At 40.8% G+C, this 18,516-nt stretch overlaps 1 protein-coding gene across 9 annotated transcripts; it reads left to right on the forward strand.

The window, feature by feature from the left end:
- The first annotated feature begins 998 nt into the window (after positions 1-998).
- Positions 999-17,803, forward strand: LOC149286934 (PR domain zinc finger protein 10). Of its 9 annotated transcripts, XM_089493725.1 has the most exons (23): positions 999-1,067; positions 2,112-2,276; positions 2,681-2,740; positions 3,140-3,251; positions 4,435-4,439; positions 5,956-6,196; positions 6,752-6,993; positions 7,268-7,468; positions 8,735-8,807; positions 10,032-10,149; positions 10,767-10,896; positions 11,184-11,414; positions 12,202-12,549; positions 13,232-13,387; positions 13,877-14,056; positions 14,250-14,360; positions 14,619-14,819; positions 15,266-15,397; positions 15,585-15,755; positions 16,069-16,209; positions 16,606-16,756; positions 16,989-17,101; positions 17,612-17,803. In XM_089493725.1, the coding sequence occupies exons 1-23, from the start codon at positions 999-1,001 to the stop codon at positions 17,801-17,803; spliced, it is 3,543 nt and encodes a 1,180-aa protein (XP_089349851.1). The 9 variants fall into 9 exon arrangements, with proteins under 9 accessions (XP_089349851.1, XP_089349852.1, XP_089349854.1 ...); XM_089493726.1 differs by lacking the exons at positions 3,140-3,251; positions 4,435-4,439 and adding an exon at positions 11,699-11,710; XM_089493728.1 differs by lacking the exons at positions 3,140-3,251; positions 4,435-4,439 and adding an exon at positions 11,699-11,710 and having other exon boundaries at positions 16,069-16,170.
- Positions 17,804-18,516: the final 713 nt, after the last annotated feature.

Genomic DNA, 18,516 nt, shown 5'->3' on the forward strand with positions numbered 1-18,516 from the left:
GCGGCAGACGGAGTGCTCCTCGTCTACGTAAAAGCACCCCTTGTGGGGGATCTTTAAAAGACCTTTCTCTGGGAATCCTTCCAGGTGTTCTGTCACACTAAACATCCCCCATGACATTAAAAAGATTATATTTTAGGGAATGCAATTTCTTTTAAACTGCAGGTCCCCCCCCCCCAAGTAGTTGGGAAAGTTCCTCTTTTTTTGGCCATGGGTGTGACTTTATTCTTAATCTTAACAATCCTGAACCTTCCTACTAAAGACATCAGTAATGCGTGAATGTAGCCGCATTGTGTGTGTGGGCGCTTAGCCCGTTTTTATGTTATTTTTTCCAAGCAATTTTAATGTCTGATCTGAAGCTTCTTTGTATCCCAGCTCAGCTTCCTCCCCTGAAACGGACATTTAGTGTGAGATGCGATAAAGTTTCTCCTATTGTATTTAGATATATTTTGATAATATATATATTTTTGTACACTTAAGTAGGTGACATTTCTGTTCTCATTAAGGGAATTAGGTTGGTTATACTTTGATTTTTTTTTTCCTTGTCAAAGACCACCTTTGTTTCTATATTATTATTATTATTAACAATGTCATCGGCTTTTGGAGATATTCGCTTATTAGTGATGGAGCATCTCCTCTCTGGGAAACACCATTGCGTCTGAAACGCTTCGTAGTTATATTTTATAACCTGATGGTTTTATGAGGAATTTCAGATGTGATGTGACGGTTCATTATGCAAAGAGCGTTTCTTTCATAACACAATACAGATTTATAGGTTAATAAAACATCCCAGATCCATCCAGTTATTGATCTGTTTAATAAAATGAGTGGTTTATTTCCACTTTCTGGAAGTCCTCCTAACCTTTGTGTTTTTGTTTTTAGCCATGGTGCCTACACTCTCCATGTTGTGTTCGGACACAGGGATTGCCAACAGATGAGATCTCTGCGTTGACATCCCCTGCCAGAAAGTACTTGCTGTCTAGGAGCCTCTCATCGACACGATGGACCCCAAGGAAGCGAACCCCCACGTATGGCCCACAGCAGGAGAACACACAGCCAACACAGCCCAGGTGACGTGTTTATTATATAGGGCGTCTCTGAACGGATTGCCGTAGTCATCGATATACTGCATATATAGTGTGCAATTGTCAGTATTTTGGTTCGTAAGTACTTACTATCACAATTCCTTTAAAGTTTTAAAGAGGAACTCCCACCATAGCGTTATCATTTAGTTATTGTCCTATGGTTGTAAGGAATATATACATATTTGTTGCAAAAGACTCTTAAGTAGTAAGGTTAGAAATGTATTGTCTACCTACAATACTCTGCTATTCGTGAGCTGGTTCTCACAACTTGGAAACCTCTTGGAGATCGGAAAATGGCAAATACAAATATTTCAGCTACAAAAAAAAGGTGGTATTGCCCCTTTAAGAGTGGACCTTTTGAACTTGCTATAACCTAACCTTTCCAGGAATTCTTCAATTTTAGTCTCCTTTTCTACAATACTACATTCATCTACTGCACTCCTGCAAGATTACAAAAATCTTATAATTCTCCTTAATACCCCTCAACAGGATGGCCAGACCGTTAAACTTCCAGCCTCTAGTATTTTTTGAGCTGCCTGAGAAGTTTGATAATTTTTTCTGGTGTCTCGTGTCTTGGCAGCCACTTTGCAAAGTATTGATTTACAGAAAGGGTGATGAGTATCTGAAATAGCTTTCCAGCTGGAGCGATGCAGGAAGACTATTTAATTAAACAAATGAGTATACGCATTTAAAATTATAAATGGAAGAGAGAAGGCTAGATAATCTAGACTTTTCCTGTCTCTTGTTGCTATCAGTTTTGATGACTGAGTATTAAGGTATGAGTAAAGTTCCCACGTTTTCTGTGCAATTCCTTGATCTTTATGCAACATCACTTTTTTAAGGCCATGACTTGTAAGTTAACCCCCAATGCTACCTGTGCTTTGGAAGATTTCCATACAGGGTTTTTTTTTTCTTACAGGTCTGTATTTTATTTCATCGTATTAAGTCTTCATCATACAGCTTTTTGCAGTGATTTAGTGATTTATAACCCATTGCATGCTCTCACTCCTGTGTGTATCCGTCCTACAGGTACACTTTGTCCCTGATGGTGGAGCCGTAGCTCAAATTGTGTACAGCGATGACCAGGATCGCCCCCCGCAGCAGGTGGTCTACACTGCAGACCCCTCATCCTTCACATCCGTGGATGCCTCGGAACACACTTTAGTGTATATCCACCCTGTGGATGGATCACAGGTTTGTGTCTCGGTATTTTTTATACTGGGGCATTGCACCCAAGGGTATATTTGGCTGGAGTATTAGCCTAAATGCGGCCAAATGCAGCACAACGACCACCAGCAGGGCCTACACAAACCTAAATGCACCCACCATGTTTAAAGCCACAACTCTCATATTTGACTGTGTGCCACCCTGGAATTTTCAGGAGTGCTGCCCTTTAATGTGGAGCCACGTTTATGTTATTAATCGTCTCTATCCTTTAAGGTAAGTAGTGTGAGAGGAAAATTATTCTGTATCAGACCCTTGGTAAAATTCCAATCATTGAATTTGGTGTGTCCTGGTACGGCAAATAACTAGAAAGATGTGTCTGTGGTAGGTGACAATCCATGACTTTTTAATTGTATTTTTTTCTTTTGTTCAAGACTCTGTTTACAGACCAGCCCCAAGTTGCTTACGTCCAGCAGGATGCTACCACTCAGCAGGTAAAAAACCCTTATATTCATAGTCATGTCGCATCTTCTGCAAATAGGAATACCTTTAATGCACTCATTCTGAAGGAACCCCAATATATTACGTTCTGGATCTCTCTGCATGAGCACAGGTGCATCTAACAGGGCAGCCTCTCTAGATCTCGCTCTGTGAATATGATGCATTTAAGAACAATGCAGTCTTTGTAGATTTTTGTTGGATGATCTCAGGTGCATCCACCAACCATGCAGGCATATGGCTTACTGTCACTTACTAGCAAACCTGCAGTGTCTGGAGAGTCATCTGTGCCAAATATAAATTGTAAATGAGTCAAAGTTAAGAGAGCACCTTCCTTGTATTAGGGAGACAGGGGGTGATAGTTTCCACATAATAAGTCTGCTTTCGGATTCCAGGTGACTGTCCTATTACCAGCTTCACAGAGTATGAATACTGCCAACCTGACTGTCCTTAGCGGAGTCCCGGAGTCTGCTCAAACAATGTCACTGGAGCCGGTGTCACAGGTGAGTAGGAGGTAGCAATGCATTGATTACCTCTTTTTTTGTGTCACTAACCTTGTAGGCAGAGGTGAAATATTATATTAATATATATTGTCATTACACTGCATTCTTCCCAGAGAAGGCTGGGGGCAGGTGTATTCCTGACAGTCAAAAATATCGGGCAATTTAGGGTCTGACAACCAGGTGGCTAAAAATACTGAGTATAGATTCAGTGATAAGCCACTCTTCCCCAGAGCTACACAAAACACATTGCTAAGTGGTATTTTTCCAGTCATTGCATGGACCCCTGCTATGATGAACGCAATTAGCTTGTACCTTTGAGACATTTTAATTAAATCTACCCAACCTGTGGAGGGGCATGAGTCAGCCTCCATCTGCCTACAATAAGGCATTGTGTGAATTACACCTGAAATGTAAAAAGCATCCGATACGCTTAAATATCTTGTTCTTTAAACCAGTCCTTGTTTCGATTTGAAAATCACTAACCCACATTTGCGATCTTTTTATGTGTAATTGCGGTATACAATCATTTTTGGCTAAACTGGGCAGGACATTAAATTATTTAAAAAGAAAACGTGAGGAACTCCCATCGCAGAGTAATGGGGAGAAAGATACGTTTAGATTATAATAGGGTAGGAGATGGAAAATCAAGGATAAGCTATGTACGTTATCAGCATGTACCAGACCAGTAAATTAATACGCACAATGTTCAGCAACTCACCACATTACACGTCACCTACATCGTAATACCGTATTTGCTCGATTATAAGACGACCCCCCCCAAAATCTGAATATTAATTTAGGAAAAAAAGCCTGAATATAAGACGACCCTATAGGAAAAAAGTTTTACTAGTAAATGTTAATTCATGTAAACTATTAAATTTTTTTAATAAAAGCTATGATTGAGAAAAATATTTTTTTGTTTTTATTTCCTTGTATTTTCCAACCTGCCCCCCAGTTACACACATCTGCCCCCAGGCTTGCCACTCCAATATGGCACTGTGGCCCATGATATGCCTTTTAACCCTCTATATGCCACTGTGCCCCATGATATGCCTTTTTAACCCCCTATGTGCCACTCTGCCTCCAGAAAAGCCTTATACCCCTATATGCCACTCTGGCATTTAGGGGGTTAAAAGGCATATTATGGGGCAGAGTGGCATATAGGGAGGTATAAGGCATTTCAGGAGGCAGAGTGGCGTTCAGGGGGTTAAAAGGCATTTCATAGAGCACTCTGCCTCCAGAAATGCCCTATGCCCCCATTTAACACTCCCCCCACAAACACACTTACCGGTGCTTCCAATTTCCTGCTGTATACCGGGGCAGCAGTCTTCCTTCTGTCTCCCCCCATTTAACACTCCCACACACACTTACCGGTGCTTCCAATTTCCTGCTGTATACCGGGGCAGCAGTCTTCCTTCCGCTGCAGCTGGAAGGAGGTGTGGCTAGCAGCGGGGGTTGTCTGCGTCCATCGCGCAGACCTTCCCCGGCTGTCAGAGTTCCCCGCACCGGTACGTGGATTGGAAGCACCGGTAAGTGTGGGGGGTGGAGTGTTAAATGGGGGGGAGACAGAAGGATCCAGGTCCCCTGCAGCGGTGCGGGGGATCTGGATCTCAGTCTCATAGTCAGACCTCTATTTGAGGTCTGATTATAAGACGACCCCGATTAGAAGACGAGGGGTATTTTTCAGAGCATTTGCTCTGAAAAAACCTTGTCTTATAATCGAGCAAATACGGTATGTCCGTTTGAGATCATTATTTTGTCTTGTAAAGCATCAACAGCTGCGGACTTTATTTTAATTAACAGTCATGGGTATAGATTGTGGGTGTGCAAGGACACAGGGCTGCTGAATCACTAGAAATGACAAAGTATCTGAATGGAGTTGAGTTCTGCAGATACAGCTATTAACAGAAGGAGAAACTCGCAGTAAACCATAATTTGCTTGTAAAATACTATATTAATAATTCATATTCAGTGCCTGAAACATATTATAATCAATATTTTATTTATTTTTGCTCAAAACCACAGTGCATTTCTGTCCACAGATGGCAAACTGTTCTCCGTTGATAAAATAAACTAGGACTGAGCTCGCTTGCCTTCTATAAGGCTGCATAGAACCCAGTTTAACAGGTTCGGCATCAAAAAACATTGTTGCACCGTCATAAATATTCCGGACTTTTATATAAAATATTTATTTAAAAAAAACAAAAACTCAGTAAGCACTGGTACCCTTTGTGTACTATTAAAATGTCAGTTAATTTAATCTGAAATTCCTTTTATATTTTCTCCTGTAAAATCATATACCTAACAGTGCCTTCCTTAAGGATGCTGACATTAAGAACGCACCTGTCTGTGTATGTGGATGAAATGTTAATTAAGTCGGAGCCCAGCCATGCGCTCCTGCCTGTGTTTTGATTTATAAGGCATATAGAAAGAGATTTACTAAGTAGTGATAAATCACAAAGAGTAAGACTCCCTTATTGTCTGGAACTAATTAATCACTATAAAGACTTGGAGAACTGTAGCGATACAAGCAAAATCTTCATTTATCACCATTTTGTAAACGTTTTCAATCTTTATCAGTGACACGATATTCAATAGATCGGTGTATTCTTTATTATTAAAGCAACATTATTGTTCAGGTGGTTTATCATGTAGCATAGTTGGTACTTCTGTTAGCCGTTGTGTTTGATTCATGTTCTCCCTTCCAGGCCTCGTTATCAGTGCATGATCATGGCTTACCTCCTATGGAGGGAGCAGACAGCTCAGCAAACATTGAGTCTCTACAGAGCCTTAATGCTCATTCAGATGGAAAGGATGACGAAGATGATGATGATGAAGAGGATGAAGATGATGATGATGAGGATGAAGATGACGAGGAGGATGGGGAAGACTCAGAATTTGATGAGTGGGAAGCAGATCCACCCCGTCCCTTTGATCCCAATGATCTTTGTAAGTGTAGAATGGAGGAACCGTTCTTTGATAGAAACTAAGGTGGAAGATATTTTGCGAGTTTAAATGTTTAGTTGCATTTAGCAGAGTAGCTTAGTGATTTATTTTTTTCTGTTTTCCTGCTTACTAAACGGACAATTTATTGTCACTGACATAGTACAGACTTCTTCCAGGCTTACTGTTGGTTACTGCGCTGTAGCCAGAAAGTGTTCGGTTGGATTTTGCTACAAAAGTCTAAACAGAAACAAGACAACATTTAAGAACTTTGCCATAATAAGCCATATCTAAATGTATTTTTCACATTTGTAACTAAGAGGCTGTTCAATTAGATGGCTTTTGGCTAACGTTTGTGTAAAGTGCAGTGCATTCCTAGTGCATTAACATTTCATGAGTTGGAAGGATAATTAGCCCATCCCAGCCTGCTGGTTTATTTGCTGTATATTATTGAATGTTAGACAAATGTTTTGGTTTTTTTTATACTTAGTTTCAGTTTAGTCTGCATTGACTTTTTTACATTTTTTTCTTCATGTTATCTTTTTTCCCTTTGTTTTCCAGGGTGTGAGGAATGCAATAATGCGCACCCTTCTGTGTGTCCCAAACACGGGGCCCTCCATCCGATCCCGAATCGCCCTGTGCTAACCCGGGCACGTGCCAGTCTTCCCTTAGTTCTGTATATTGATAGATTCCTGGGTGGGGTCTATTCCAAGCGCCGTATTCCCAAACGTACCCAATTTGGCCCTTTGGAAGGTCCTCTCGTGAAAAAGACGCAGCTGAAAGATGGATACATCCACCTGAAGGTTGGTTATGATACGATTCAAATGGTGGGCTGAAGTTCAAACGGAAGTTTAACCCTTTGAGTTCCTGAATTTTGGGCACACAGTTGGTTTTAAAAGAGTTAACATTGTATAAAACACTTGGTCTATAAAGTACTTAGATCTGCTACTATGTTGCTGGACATATTAGTAAAATGCGTTACAGCTACCAAGGCTCATACAAACTGCTGATCAGGTTGTTGGTTGCCTCCATGTTTCTTGGGCACAGCTGATATAACTTATCTCTATCCTTCCACAGGTATCTCTGAACAGCACCGACTCTGACGGGAATTTACAGGAAGATCTATGGTTTGAATTGTCTGAGGAGAACCTCTGTAACTGGATGATGTTTGTACGGCCTGCCAAAAACCACCTGGAACAGAATCTGGTGGCCTATCAATACGGACAGCACATCTACTACACTACAATCAAGAATGTGGAGCCCAAGCAGGAACTGAAGGTATGGAAACGTCCAAACACCTCCTGAGCTCAACGCAAACAAAGTAGGAAGACTAGTTTAAGAGTCATTTCTTCTTTCTGAAAAAGGCATCCTTTAACCCGTGCAAATGTATGAGTGTATTTTTATCTCATTACAATGCACTTTCCCTGCAAATGTTCTGCAACACAATAGTCTCTATGTTGGCACCTAGGATCTCCAAGCGCTGTGTTTGGCAGTGGTGATTCCTTTGGTCCATATTTACAAAAGAGGAGTTGGTGGAACCGGGAGGGGGTAGATGGAGCTAAGATCACCATCATCTGTACCCTCAAACTTTCCACCCTATAAATCTCCCCAACCCATTGAGACATCACTTTAAAATTCACTAACAACCTGACAGTTTCTGTTTTCTTGTAATTATTTAGTTTTTACCAAAAACAACTCGTCATCCTGTTGAGCTAAGTGGGATATGTGATCCTTAAGCAATTATTATATTCTGCATTCAGAGGTATAAATATTATTTGTGATCAACTAAAATAATGATTTGTTTAATAGAAATTTCCTTTTTTAAGCAGCTCCTACCGGTGATGCACTGAGATCATCGTCTCGTTACTAGGAGGGAGTTGGGGGTGCTAAGCATAGCTAAAACCTGCTCTTTTCCTCCCACAAGCAATGAGCTCACACACTGGCAAATTACATCTCTGATGTAGGTGCAAATAATATAACAGTGATAGGAGGCAAGGAAAGAAAATGCCATAACCTGGCATGTATGCAGAGAAAATCAGCTATTTTTAGAGGGGCAGCTGCCTCGGGGAGCAGACCAAATGCTAACAACCTTTGTTCACAGGCCTAATGTATAATTCTGCACGGCTTAAAGTGCGTGGCAGGGCTTTTACTGCACTGATGTTTTTGGTAGCAATTAAAGCAAGCGTCGTGTGATTTTACCGATACAACAGTGTTTGTGCTAAAAAATTACTTTCACATTGTGTCGAATGAGTCAGTACCAGAAAAATTCTGTTGTAAATTACCAATATATTTAAAAAAAAAAAAAACATTTAAAGCAATTATCCATGTAATATGAACTGGTTCTCTTTTGGCATACAGTAAGATCCCTTTTTGCCCCCAGTACCTACAGTACAACAGTGAAAGAGTGCTCCCTCGGACTTATTTCGTGCCTATGCAAACGGCAAGGAGACATTTTGTTAACTATTACTGTGCTGGTCTGCTTGCCTTATAGGGGCCTTTTCTGCTGTATGAGTTTTCCTTTTTTTCCCCTTTTATTCACACTAGGTTTGGTATGCTGCATCCTACGCAGAATTTGTGAATCAGAAGATCCATGACATATCGCAGGAGGAACGGAGGGGTGATTATTAATAAAATTGGATACCATTTGTAGTAGTTGGCTGCCCAGATAGTTTGGATTATTATTGCTTTTTTTTCTGGTAAAATTTGAATTATTGAGTTTCCAGCCCAGAGGCTACAGGAAGAATGCTAAGCCATCACATTCCTAGATATTGGAACAGATATACAAAAAAGAATATCCCAACTGTACATTGGGAGAGAGGAAGTTGTTTAAAAGACATATGAGTTGAACAAATCTGTATGGTCTTTTTTGACTTGAATAATTTGGATGTACTAATACTGTTTACTTTATTGGTATATCTATTAAAATAAAGTGATGGGAAGCGACCTTTGCTCTGCCCCAGCAGCCCCCCTACGAGGGTAGCTCTCGTGATGAAGTAACATGATATAGAAAGGTATACTAGAGCATCATGGAGTATACGTAGCATCCATCTCCATGTCACGGAATAAACCGCTCTGCTCTGCTTCTGCCTACAATCACCTCTCTGTGAGCTACCAGAATCAGTGTTCTTTCAATTTTGTAAAAGTGCATCAAGAATACATATAAATTGAGCTTTTAATGCCAATTTGAGTCACTCTGGGTGGCACCACACTGTGCACAACTCATATTGTAGTATGAAATGTGGTGGTAAGAGCAAAATGTTTTAATAACTACTTGTTTGTCCTGGGGGGGGGACTTTTCAATGTAAGTGATGCTTATTATTTAGCTAAATAAATGTTTAGCAGCCACACTCGTGTTTAATGTGCATAAAGCTGTCTGATTCTTGACAATCCCTGAAATATTTTTGAATAACGTGCTTTCTCAGGAGGAGGGGACCTCTGGGGGTGCTTTAAGAGCTGAAGCAATGGGGAGGATTGATGCCCACAACCTACTGAAGGGTTGCAATTCAGGTTTAGATAGAAGGGGTGGAAACCTCCATGTAGCTGTGGATTTGCGCAGATGTGTGAAATGCTTTTTAATTACAGTTACATTTAGCTTTTACCTTCGCAGAACCAAAGTTTGACGCCCAGCACTCGCATTACATGCCCTCGTATGAGCGAAGTCTCTCCTACGCGTTGTTTCTGTGTGTTTTGCTGGATTATGTTGGCCCTTTTTATCATGGCACCAAATTCTCTGTATAGAAGCTTTACAGTTTTAATCCTAAACTGTCATAGACGTAGACATGTAAACCCGGACTGTGGAACCTCTGTCTCTCCTAATACATTTTTTTGTTATTTGTTACAGTTTTGCGGGAACAAGAGAAAAATTGGCCGTGTTATGAATGCAACCGTCGCTTCATGAGCTCGGAGCAGCTTCAGCAGCATCTAAATACTCATGATGAAAAAATAGATTTGTTTAGCAGGTACCCAGACAAACCATGTAATATCACTTATGTATGCTAAGTGTGTGTGTATAACTCCTTATGAGTAAATTGTACCAATATATCAACATAGCCACGAAGATGCGGCTCATTGGAGAGATCTCAAATGTTGGTGTTCAGTTTGGCAGAACTATATTCAGGGTAATGTTACACGTTCCATAACAGCATTGCGATCAAATCAAGCTTGATATCAACCAACAGAGAATAAAAAAAAAAAAAACACCAACGTGCTGTTAATATTTAACATACCATATGGGGGTTTTAAGATATTTGCAATAAAACATTCACAATTAAATGTATTTAAGTCAATTCACTCCACATCATTCCCGATTGGCTGCTCATTTCAAAGCTTTTATCTCTTGCATAAAATAGTAATGGAACATGTAAAATGCCCACTTTGTCCTGTAGGAAGCTGAGTTTCACACCAGTTAAACTTTTATTTAGAAAAAAATATATAATGTATTAAAAGTTGTTAATATATAGGCATTTTTCCTTCTCTAGTTGCTAATGACAAATGTATTTTTGATGATAGAGCTGCCTTATAATGTGGAGGTATCTCTAAATGGAGAAACTGGGATTCATATAGTTTTTCTTTACAGAACGAAAGGCCGCGGCCGAGGAAGAGCAAAGAGGAAGTTTGGGCCGGGGAGGAGACCAGGGAGGCCGCCAAAATTCCTGAGACTGGACAATACCGGTGACAACCATGAGAAGTGCGAGTTAGGGACACAGGTAAGAGTAAGAGATAATTAAAACTAACAGACTTTGCAGGCCCCTCACCACGCTCAAACTGCAAGAATACACGCTGTGCACTCAAAATGCAAAACGCGCTTTTAATATTAACTTTACCGGTGGCAGAAAGAAAACCTGGAAACTCCCCTGAAATGGCTTTAAATTAAACTCCTTTAGGTTTTTCATTTGTTGTTTACTTAACTTTAGTTAAATGTCCTTACCGTGGCAGGACATTACTTCCAATTCCACTTCCAGTAGATGTTCAGTCTAACACTACCTTCTTCCAGGACTTGCTGCATTTCCCCAGTAAGGCTTCCCAGTATGAAGACAGTGGAAGACACTCCGAATTGAATGGTTTAGACCAGTCCGAACTCTCTCTGAGTGCAACCACACAAGGCACTCTGGACCCACAGCAAGAGAACCAGCTGCTACAGCCGGTGTCACATGAAAGTAGCGCACCGGCCACAACGCAGAGCACACTAACAGCAGAAGAAATGCGGAGAGCCAAGCGCATCAGGGTAAGGTCATGATGTGTGGTTTTAGGACTATACAGGGCTTTTACACATTTTTACAGATGACACAATCAAGCAACAGGGATGCAAAGGCAGGTGTAAATTAAAAAGAGACTAGATGTTTTTAAAAGGTCATTAAACACCAGCCATTTTTTGGTGAACAATCTCTCCCATAAGCATTATGGACACCTCATTCATTTTAGTACTTCTACAGAAAGCAGGTCCAGCTGCTTGAAACAAACCTTCCTAGTGGTAATGTGTCTTTTTCTCTCCTCCCGCTCTCCGTTCAGCTGGAGTTGCAGGTAGGTGCTTTTCTGTCTGCTGTCCGCTGGCAGGGACAGTTTAAATCAATCATCCAGAAATGACATGGTTCTTTAAGGCAGAGTTTTAAATGCATTTATAGGATTAACCGTATAAGAAACCTTGAAATGCATGAATCAAATGATCTTGCGACTGAATTTGTCATTGGCAAACCCTTAAACCCTGTGTATGAAGACTATATCGCAGTCTGCACTTGTGCACCATGTGCAATAATCCAATACATATGTGCAAGCTGCAACCTACTCGCTATCATTTACGATTTAGTACAAAATGTTTTGATCTGTGCACTCTGTAAATATTGTCCTGTGTTTTGTTGAAATGATTAGCTAGCCATGAACCAGTGCGTTTTATTTATTTATTTATTTTGTTTGTCATCTTTTGTTGGAAAATGACATCACACATTTTGTCATCACATGTTGTACTCTGACTTCTTGATTAACACATTCAGTCGCACTATGCTTATGTATTGCAGAATGCTGCCCTGCAACACCTCTTCATCCGCAAGTCATTCCGGCCCTTTAAATGCCTGCAGTGTGGAAAAGCATTCAGGGAGAAAGAAAAGCTTGATCAACACCTTCGTTTTCATGGCAGGGACGGTAACTGTCCCCTTACCTGTGATATCTGCAACAAGGGATTCATCAGCAGCAGTTCCCTGGAATCTCACATGAAGTACCATATGGACCAGAAGACTTATTCCTGCATATTCTGCCCTGAATCATTTGACAGATTGGATCTTCTAAAGGACCACGTAGCTGTGCATGTCATTGACGGCTGCTTTAGCTGTCCAACCTGTAAAAAGCGCTTCTCTGATTTCATTCAGGTCAGAAAACGGAAAAATATTTTTGCAATCATTTTCATAAGCTGCCAAATCTGAGTCTCACACTTTTTTTCTAGCATGGAATTTGTAATATGCTGTAGGATTTGCTAATAGATTTGATTTTTATGCAGATGCTGGTTTATTGGTGGTCACATTAGAGATGATTGAGAAAGTTTTCAGAATCTGTGTTCTCTTAAGAGTCCAACTCTCTCTGCAGGTTTCATCAGTAGGACTTTAAAATACTTTTCCCCGGTTGGATAATTGTTTCTTTACAACATAAAAAAAGTGAAAGTGAGTGAGTGAGAAATACACATAGGGAGTTGTGTATTAAAAGTGATATTGCTTTTAGGGGGCTATTACGTGGTTGTTGTGGTGATGAGACAAGTTGTGAAAGTTGTACTATTTTATTAATAACCCCCAAAGTGTCCTGAAACATCAGGAGTCGATCCTTCTTGCAGCAGTTTGTAAATTTGTAATGATGATCGCTCTTCCAGAATCTGCTTGTTGGCAGCGAGGATACGCCTCGGAACACGTTTTTTGGGTTTTTTTTGCAGAAGGGCTTCATTGCATGAATTTTCAAATCAGTCACGTGTACGTTAAGATATTTCTAATTCTTTTAAATATATTGTTCCTCGTCCTCCCCATTTTTTCTAATTTCGTTTTTAAAATCACTTTGCCCCACCAGGTTAAAAAGCATGTGCGCAGCTTCCACTCCGAGAAGATCTACCAGTGCACAGAATGCGACAAGGCATTCTGCCGGCCCGACAAGCTGCGTCTTCACATGCTCAGGCATTCTGACCGCAAGGACTTCCTCTGCTCCACGTGTGGCAAACAGTTCAAGGTAAGTCCTTCTTCTGAAGCCCATAAAACTGTACATTGTATGTTTTTGACACACCCAAGTGTTCCTTATGTAATGTCATTGTATCCTATAAAGATGGAAGTACATTAATTTCTAAACCGTTGACGCTCACCCAACGCGAGACACCATTTTTTTTTTCATTTAGTAAATAAAATTGTCCCAACAAGTCTGGGACACGCTTATACGATGAAAACCAACGCTTTGCCCCTTTTTTCAGAGAGCTAGTCATTCTGTTGCATTGTCCTTGGGCTCAGTTACACACAGATTTATATCATCATTTGCCATAGTAAAGCTTTATGATGATGGTAGATAGAACTTATATTGCCCGTACAAGAGTATTAAACAATCTTAACAAGAATCGATAAAAAAGGTTAGAACGTGAAAGATGCAATACATGTTTGTTCATTATTTAGGTATTTTAGAGCCTGTGTGTGTGTGTATGCAAGTAATATGTTTTTTTTTCTTCTTCAGAGGAAAGACAAACTCCGGGAACACATGCAGCGCATGCACAATCCTGAAAGAGAAGCCAAGAAAGCCGATCGCACAGGTCGAGCCAAGGCTTTCAAGCCACGTCTGGCCTCAACAGACTACGAAAGCTTCATGTTTAAGTGTCGCTTGTGTATGATGGGTTTCCGGAGACGAGGCATGCTGGTAATTATTAATGATTGTTTTCTATAGAGCCATCATATTCCACAGCGCTGCACAGTGGGTAAGCAGGACATGACAAGTATTTACTCCTCAAAGCCCTGCTCATACAAGCTTACAATAAAGATAGAACAGCAGATGGTGTGCTGTGGGGTGCAGACCACTCATATGCTTTAAATGCTACCATTCTCTTCTCCAGGTTAACCATTTGTCAAAGAGACATCCAGAAATGAAGATTGAAGAGGTTCCTGAGCTGACCCTGCCTATTATCAAGCCCAACCGAGACTATTACTGCCAATACTGTGAGAAGGTGAGTTAGTGTCATTGTGTAATTCCTGAAGTTCATGGAGATAACAGCCTCAGCACGATTGATACTCTTTTTACCCCCAAGAAAATATTAGACAGCTGACTGATTTTGCAGCAGTAGAAAGGGGCCTTATTTTGGGAAATGTCTTCTAGCCACTGATGCAACGCATTTGTATTATTGGAATGGTGTTTTCCCACTTACATTTCATGAAAATGTGAAACAAATCAAGCCATAAACATTGCAAGTTTTGGTTTGGAATAGGTTTACAAGAGCGCCAGCAAACGTAAAGCGCACATCCTGAAGAACCATCCAGGAGCAGAACTCCCGCCTAGCATCCGAAAACTCCGACCGGCTGGACCTGGGGAGCCTGACCCCATGTTAAGCACTCACACTCAGCTTACAGGGACGATAGCAACTCCTCCTGTCTGCTGCCCTCACTGCTCCAAGCAATACAGTAGCAAGGTACAGTGACTATGAACTGGGATAATGCCTCTCATCAGTCTTGCCTTAATTTTGTATTATATTAATATCAACCCTGCATTTAGATTCTAAAGTCTCATTTAGATCCTCTTCAGATTACACCACATTGTATGTATAATAATAATTTTTGTTATTTAATTGCAACAAGTGTAAACTTGGGTATAAAAAATTGCATTATATATGCGATATATAAAGACGCACTATATAAAGGAAAGTTAAAACGAGTATTTGTGTGAAGTAGATTTTTGGGAATATTTCCCCATGTGTAATATTTGTTGAAGAGCTGATGAAAATTTATCTGTGTACAAGAAATCACTTTTTTGGAACATTTGTTGTGATCAGGGATGGGTAGGTAGTTATGGCTGGTGGATAATGTCAGAACAAGTGAGTGTGTGCAAAGAAAATATGTTTGTTTTCTGTCTTCTCAGACCAAGATGGTTCAGCACATAAGGAAGAAACATCCTGAATTTTCTTTGTTGCCGATAACATCCCAGGCATCAGTGATCAGCGCAGCTCCTGCTGTTCTTACTGCTGATGGCACAAGTGGTGAAACTGTGGTGGTGAGTTATAAGTAGCCTTTATGAATAGATATACGAGTGAAGAAGCAAAAGCCCCTCACTTGCTGATTTGGCTGGGGTCAATATTTTGGTACAGATAACCCATTTTACTTGTTTTCAAAATATATTTGATTCTTGCATATTTAATTTATAACCAACTATTCCTTAATAACGAGTAATTTTCCTGCAGACAACGGACCTTCTGACACAGGCAATGACAGAGTTGTCGCAAACACTGACGACGGAATACCGCACTGCGCAAGGCGACTACCAGCGCATACAGTACATCCCTGTCTCGCAGGCCACCGGTGGCATGCAACAGCCGCAACACATACAGCTACAGGTGGTACAGGTATCGCAGGTAAGTGCAAGACCAGAAACCTAAGTAATTGTTCTTTAAGTTATAACCTCATCCTAACATTTCAACAAAGAAATGAGTCTGTATCAACTGATGAAAGCAGCAGAGCAGTCGGTGTTGAAAAATGTTTTTTAAACCAGCCCCAGCACGCAGTGGTGTACAGACTGCTGCAGACACCGTCAAGGTTCATAATCTGCTATTGTCCTGTGTAACCATCTGAGAATATTCCTGAATATTGTATGTTCCATTATACCCTCAGGCAAACACAGTTTTTACATATCAGACCATCTCTGAATTGTCACTCTTTTTGTCGCAGGCGCCGTCCCCTCATCAGTCCCAGCATTCCACGGTGGACATTGGACAGCTGCATGAGACGCAGGGATATACGCAGCATGCCATTCAGGTACAACATATCCAAGTGGCGGAGCCAACATCCGGTGCCCAGGCACCTGCTCAGGTAAAGTGAGCCTCAATCAGGCAACATTTTTGCTTCTAAATTCACCTGTATAAAACATCCTGGGATTTGTGCCATAAGTCTGTCTCCCAGTGGTAGGTACATTCATGGTCAAACTTTAATGGAAAATTCAGCTGTACATGATATGTCAGGGGCCTGGGCTGGCCCAAAAGTCTTCACAAAGGGCCGGTCCGATCTTTGTAAGAGTTTTGTGAGTGTGCTTGTGTCAGAGTGTAAGTATGGTTGGCAGTGTTTTTGAGGCTAGTGTCTTTATCTGTCACCCCCTTCCTCATTCAGGGCCAGTGTGTACCACCCCACACTAATCCGTTAACGTGACATGACTGGGTGTATTTTGGGACACTTGCTTGAGTATGTTAATCGTATTTTGGCTGATTACAGGTAGGGGCGCAGCCTCTCAGCCCTTCTGCACAGGAAGCGGAGCAGGATGTCAGCCCATCACAGATGCAACCGTCTGCTTCCCAAACCCAGTCAAACGCCGCTGTGCAGCATGCTTACCTGCCTAGCGGCTGGAACTCTTTCCGTGGCTACCGTAAGTCTTTATGGGGTGGGAGTTAAGGCTAATGGCTTAAGGCAATAAGAAACGTGGGGGAAAAACAAAATTCATATTAATCCAGAAATGTGATTTGTTTCATCCAGATATTTGGCTGTAATTAAAGCCTGTGTATAAGAGAAGAACATTCAAAGCTGTTGAGCAAATTGTTTATGGCTGTTTGGTTTGGGATCACTATTTGACTCTGTCCCCGCTGACTTTTCTGTTGCAGCCAATGAGATTCAGATGATGGCTTTACCCCAAGGACAGTACGTGATTGCAGAGGCTGCTGTAGGTACCCCGGTCACTCCAATTAATAGTGGTCAAGTTAAGGCAGTTACTCAGGTAAATACTGCAATGTATCCACAATGGCCATTATAAGAACGGGAGAACTTCAGAAAGCTCAGTGCATCTGCCAACCGATTCTGGTGACGTTTTATGTAAACAGGCAGAAATAGATAAATTGTTTCACAAAATTTTTTTAAAAAACTGTTTTACTTAAAATTAGCTTTTTTGTATTTTCATCCCTGCCTAATGAATGGTATTGGTGTCTTTGTCTATATAATCTGACATTAATGCATGTAATATGCTTAAGTTTTTAATGACTGATATCTACATTATTTTTATTTATTAACTAAGATAAATGTGTGGCTGTCTGCACATTTAGCCGATGAGAGCTTTGGATGCCTCCCATGCTCAGGTCCATGTTGCGATCACGGCTGTTTTGAAATATGTATAAATATATAGGGTCTTTATATTGTCTATGTCTTTATTGATGTCTCACTCTGCTCTGATACATGCTGTCCCATTTTTTGGCTATTAGTTATTTAAATGGTGTTTGCTATTTGCCTTTAGACTCACTATGTGATCTCTGAAGGACAGAGTGACTTGGAATTGAAGAAAAGCAATCAGTTAACCGAGGAAATATCTACGAACCCTGACCATATGGAGCAGCAAGCAGTAAATCCATCTCAGACAACACAATATATAATCACCACATCTACCAACATGAATGGCAACAGTGAGGTGCATATCAACAAGCCCTGAGGGAAAGGCGAGCGCCACGATAAGCACATGGAAAGAGCACTTTTCCAACTGCAGCCACGGTGTGCACGGGGGTCTTTGCAAAGTCTTAGAAACCTATATCTCAGGGCTGACACAATTAAAAAAAAGTGAAGATGGAGAACAGCTGAGCTGGATGCATTGGAGGCCAGAGAAACACTGCATATCCTCTTACTTCTTGTATCCAAACTTGTTGAATTGGTCAGCTCAGTTACCACCATCTTGGTGCCCGAGGCATTAGGGAGCATTTCAGAAGGATTTAAGTTCTCTAATCTGTTTATGGCGATAGCTGGGGGAACGCTGCATTGTGTCCATTTCAGAATAATAGCTAGTTGGCTCTTGGGAATAATATTGCGCTCATCAGATTGTCTATGGTAATGAGGCTAACTTTAAAAGGAATTCTGGAAGCTTGTTGAAGTTAATTGCTGCTTGATTTAAACTGGAATTGAATACCGGTATTTTGTGGAAAAGAGAAGTTTTAATTTTGTGCAACACCATTCAGATTTGATTTATGACAAACCAGCTTTATTCTTCAGATATGGGACTGTAAATATCAATGGGGATTAGTGTTACGTTTGACGAACTGTGGGAGACCTAAACAACTAACGATCGGGATATCCGAGTGTATCACGGTTTGGCCACAATCTGTTTATTTCTGTCTCTGAATGTTGCGGGCAGAGTGGTTCATGACAGCGGAT

Source organism: Sceloporus occidentalis, unplaced genomic scaffold (assembly GCF_023333645.1).
Source record: "Sceloporus occidentalis isolate IW3139 unplaced genomic scaffold, rSceOcc1.0.p SCAF_66, whole genome shotgun sequence".
Classification (NCBI taxonomy): domain Eukaryota; kingdom Metazoa; phylum Chordata; class Lepidosauria; order Squamata; family Phrynosomatidae; genus Sceloporus; species Sceloporus occidentalis.

Excerpts from the sequence above, each read along its gene's own strand:
- LOC149286934 (XM_089493725.1), top strand. The coding sequence starts at position 999 with ATGGACCCCAAGGAAGCGAACCCCCACGTATGGCCCACAGCAGGAGAA. Across the intron at positions 1,068-2,111 it reads ACACAGCCAACACAGCCCAG|GTACACTTTGTCCCTGATGG; the intron begins GTGACGTGTTTA and ends TCCGTCCTACAG. Across the intron at positions 14,820-15,265 it reads CCAAGCAATACAGTAGCAAG|ACCAAGATGGTTCAGCACAT; the intron begins GTACAGTGACTA and ends CTGTCTTCTCAG.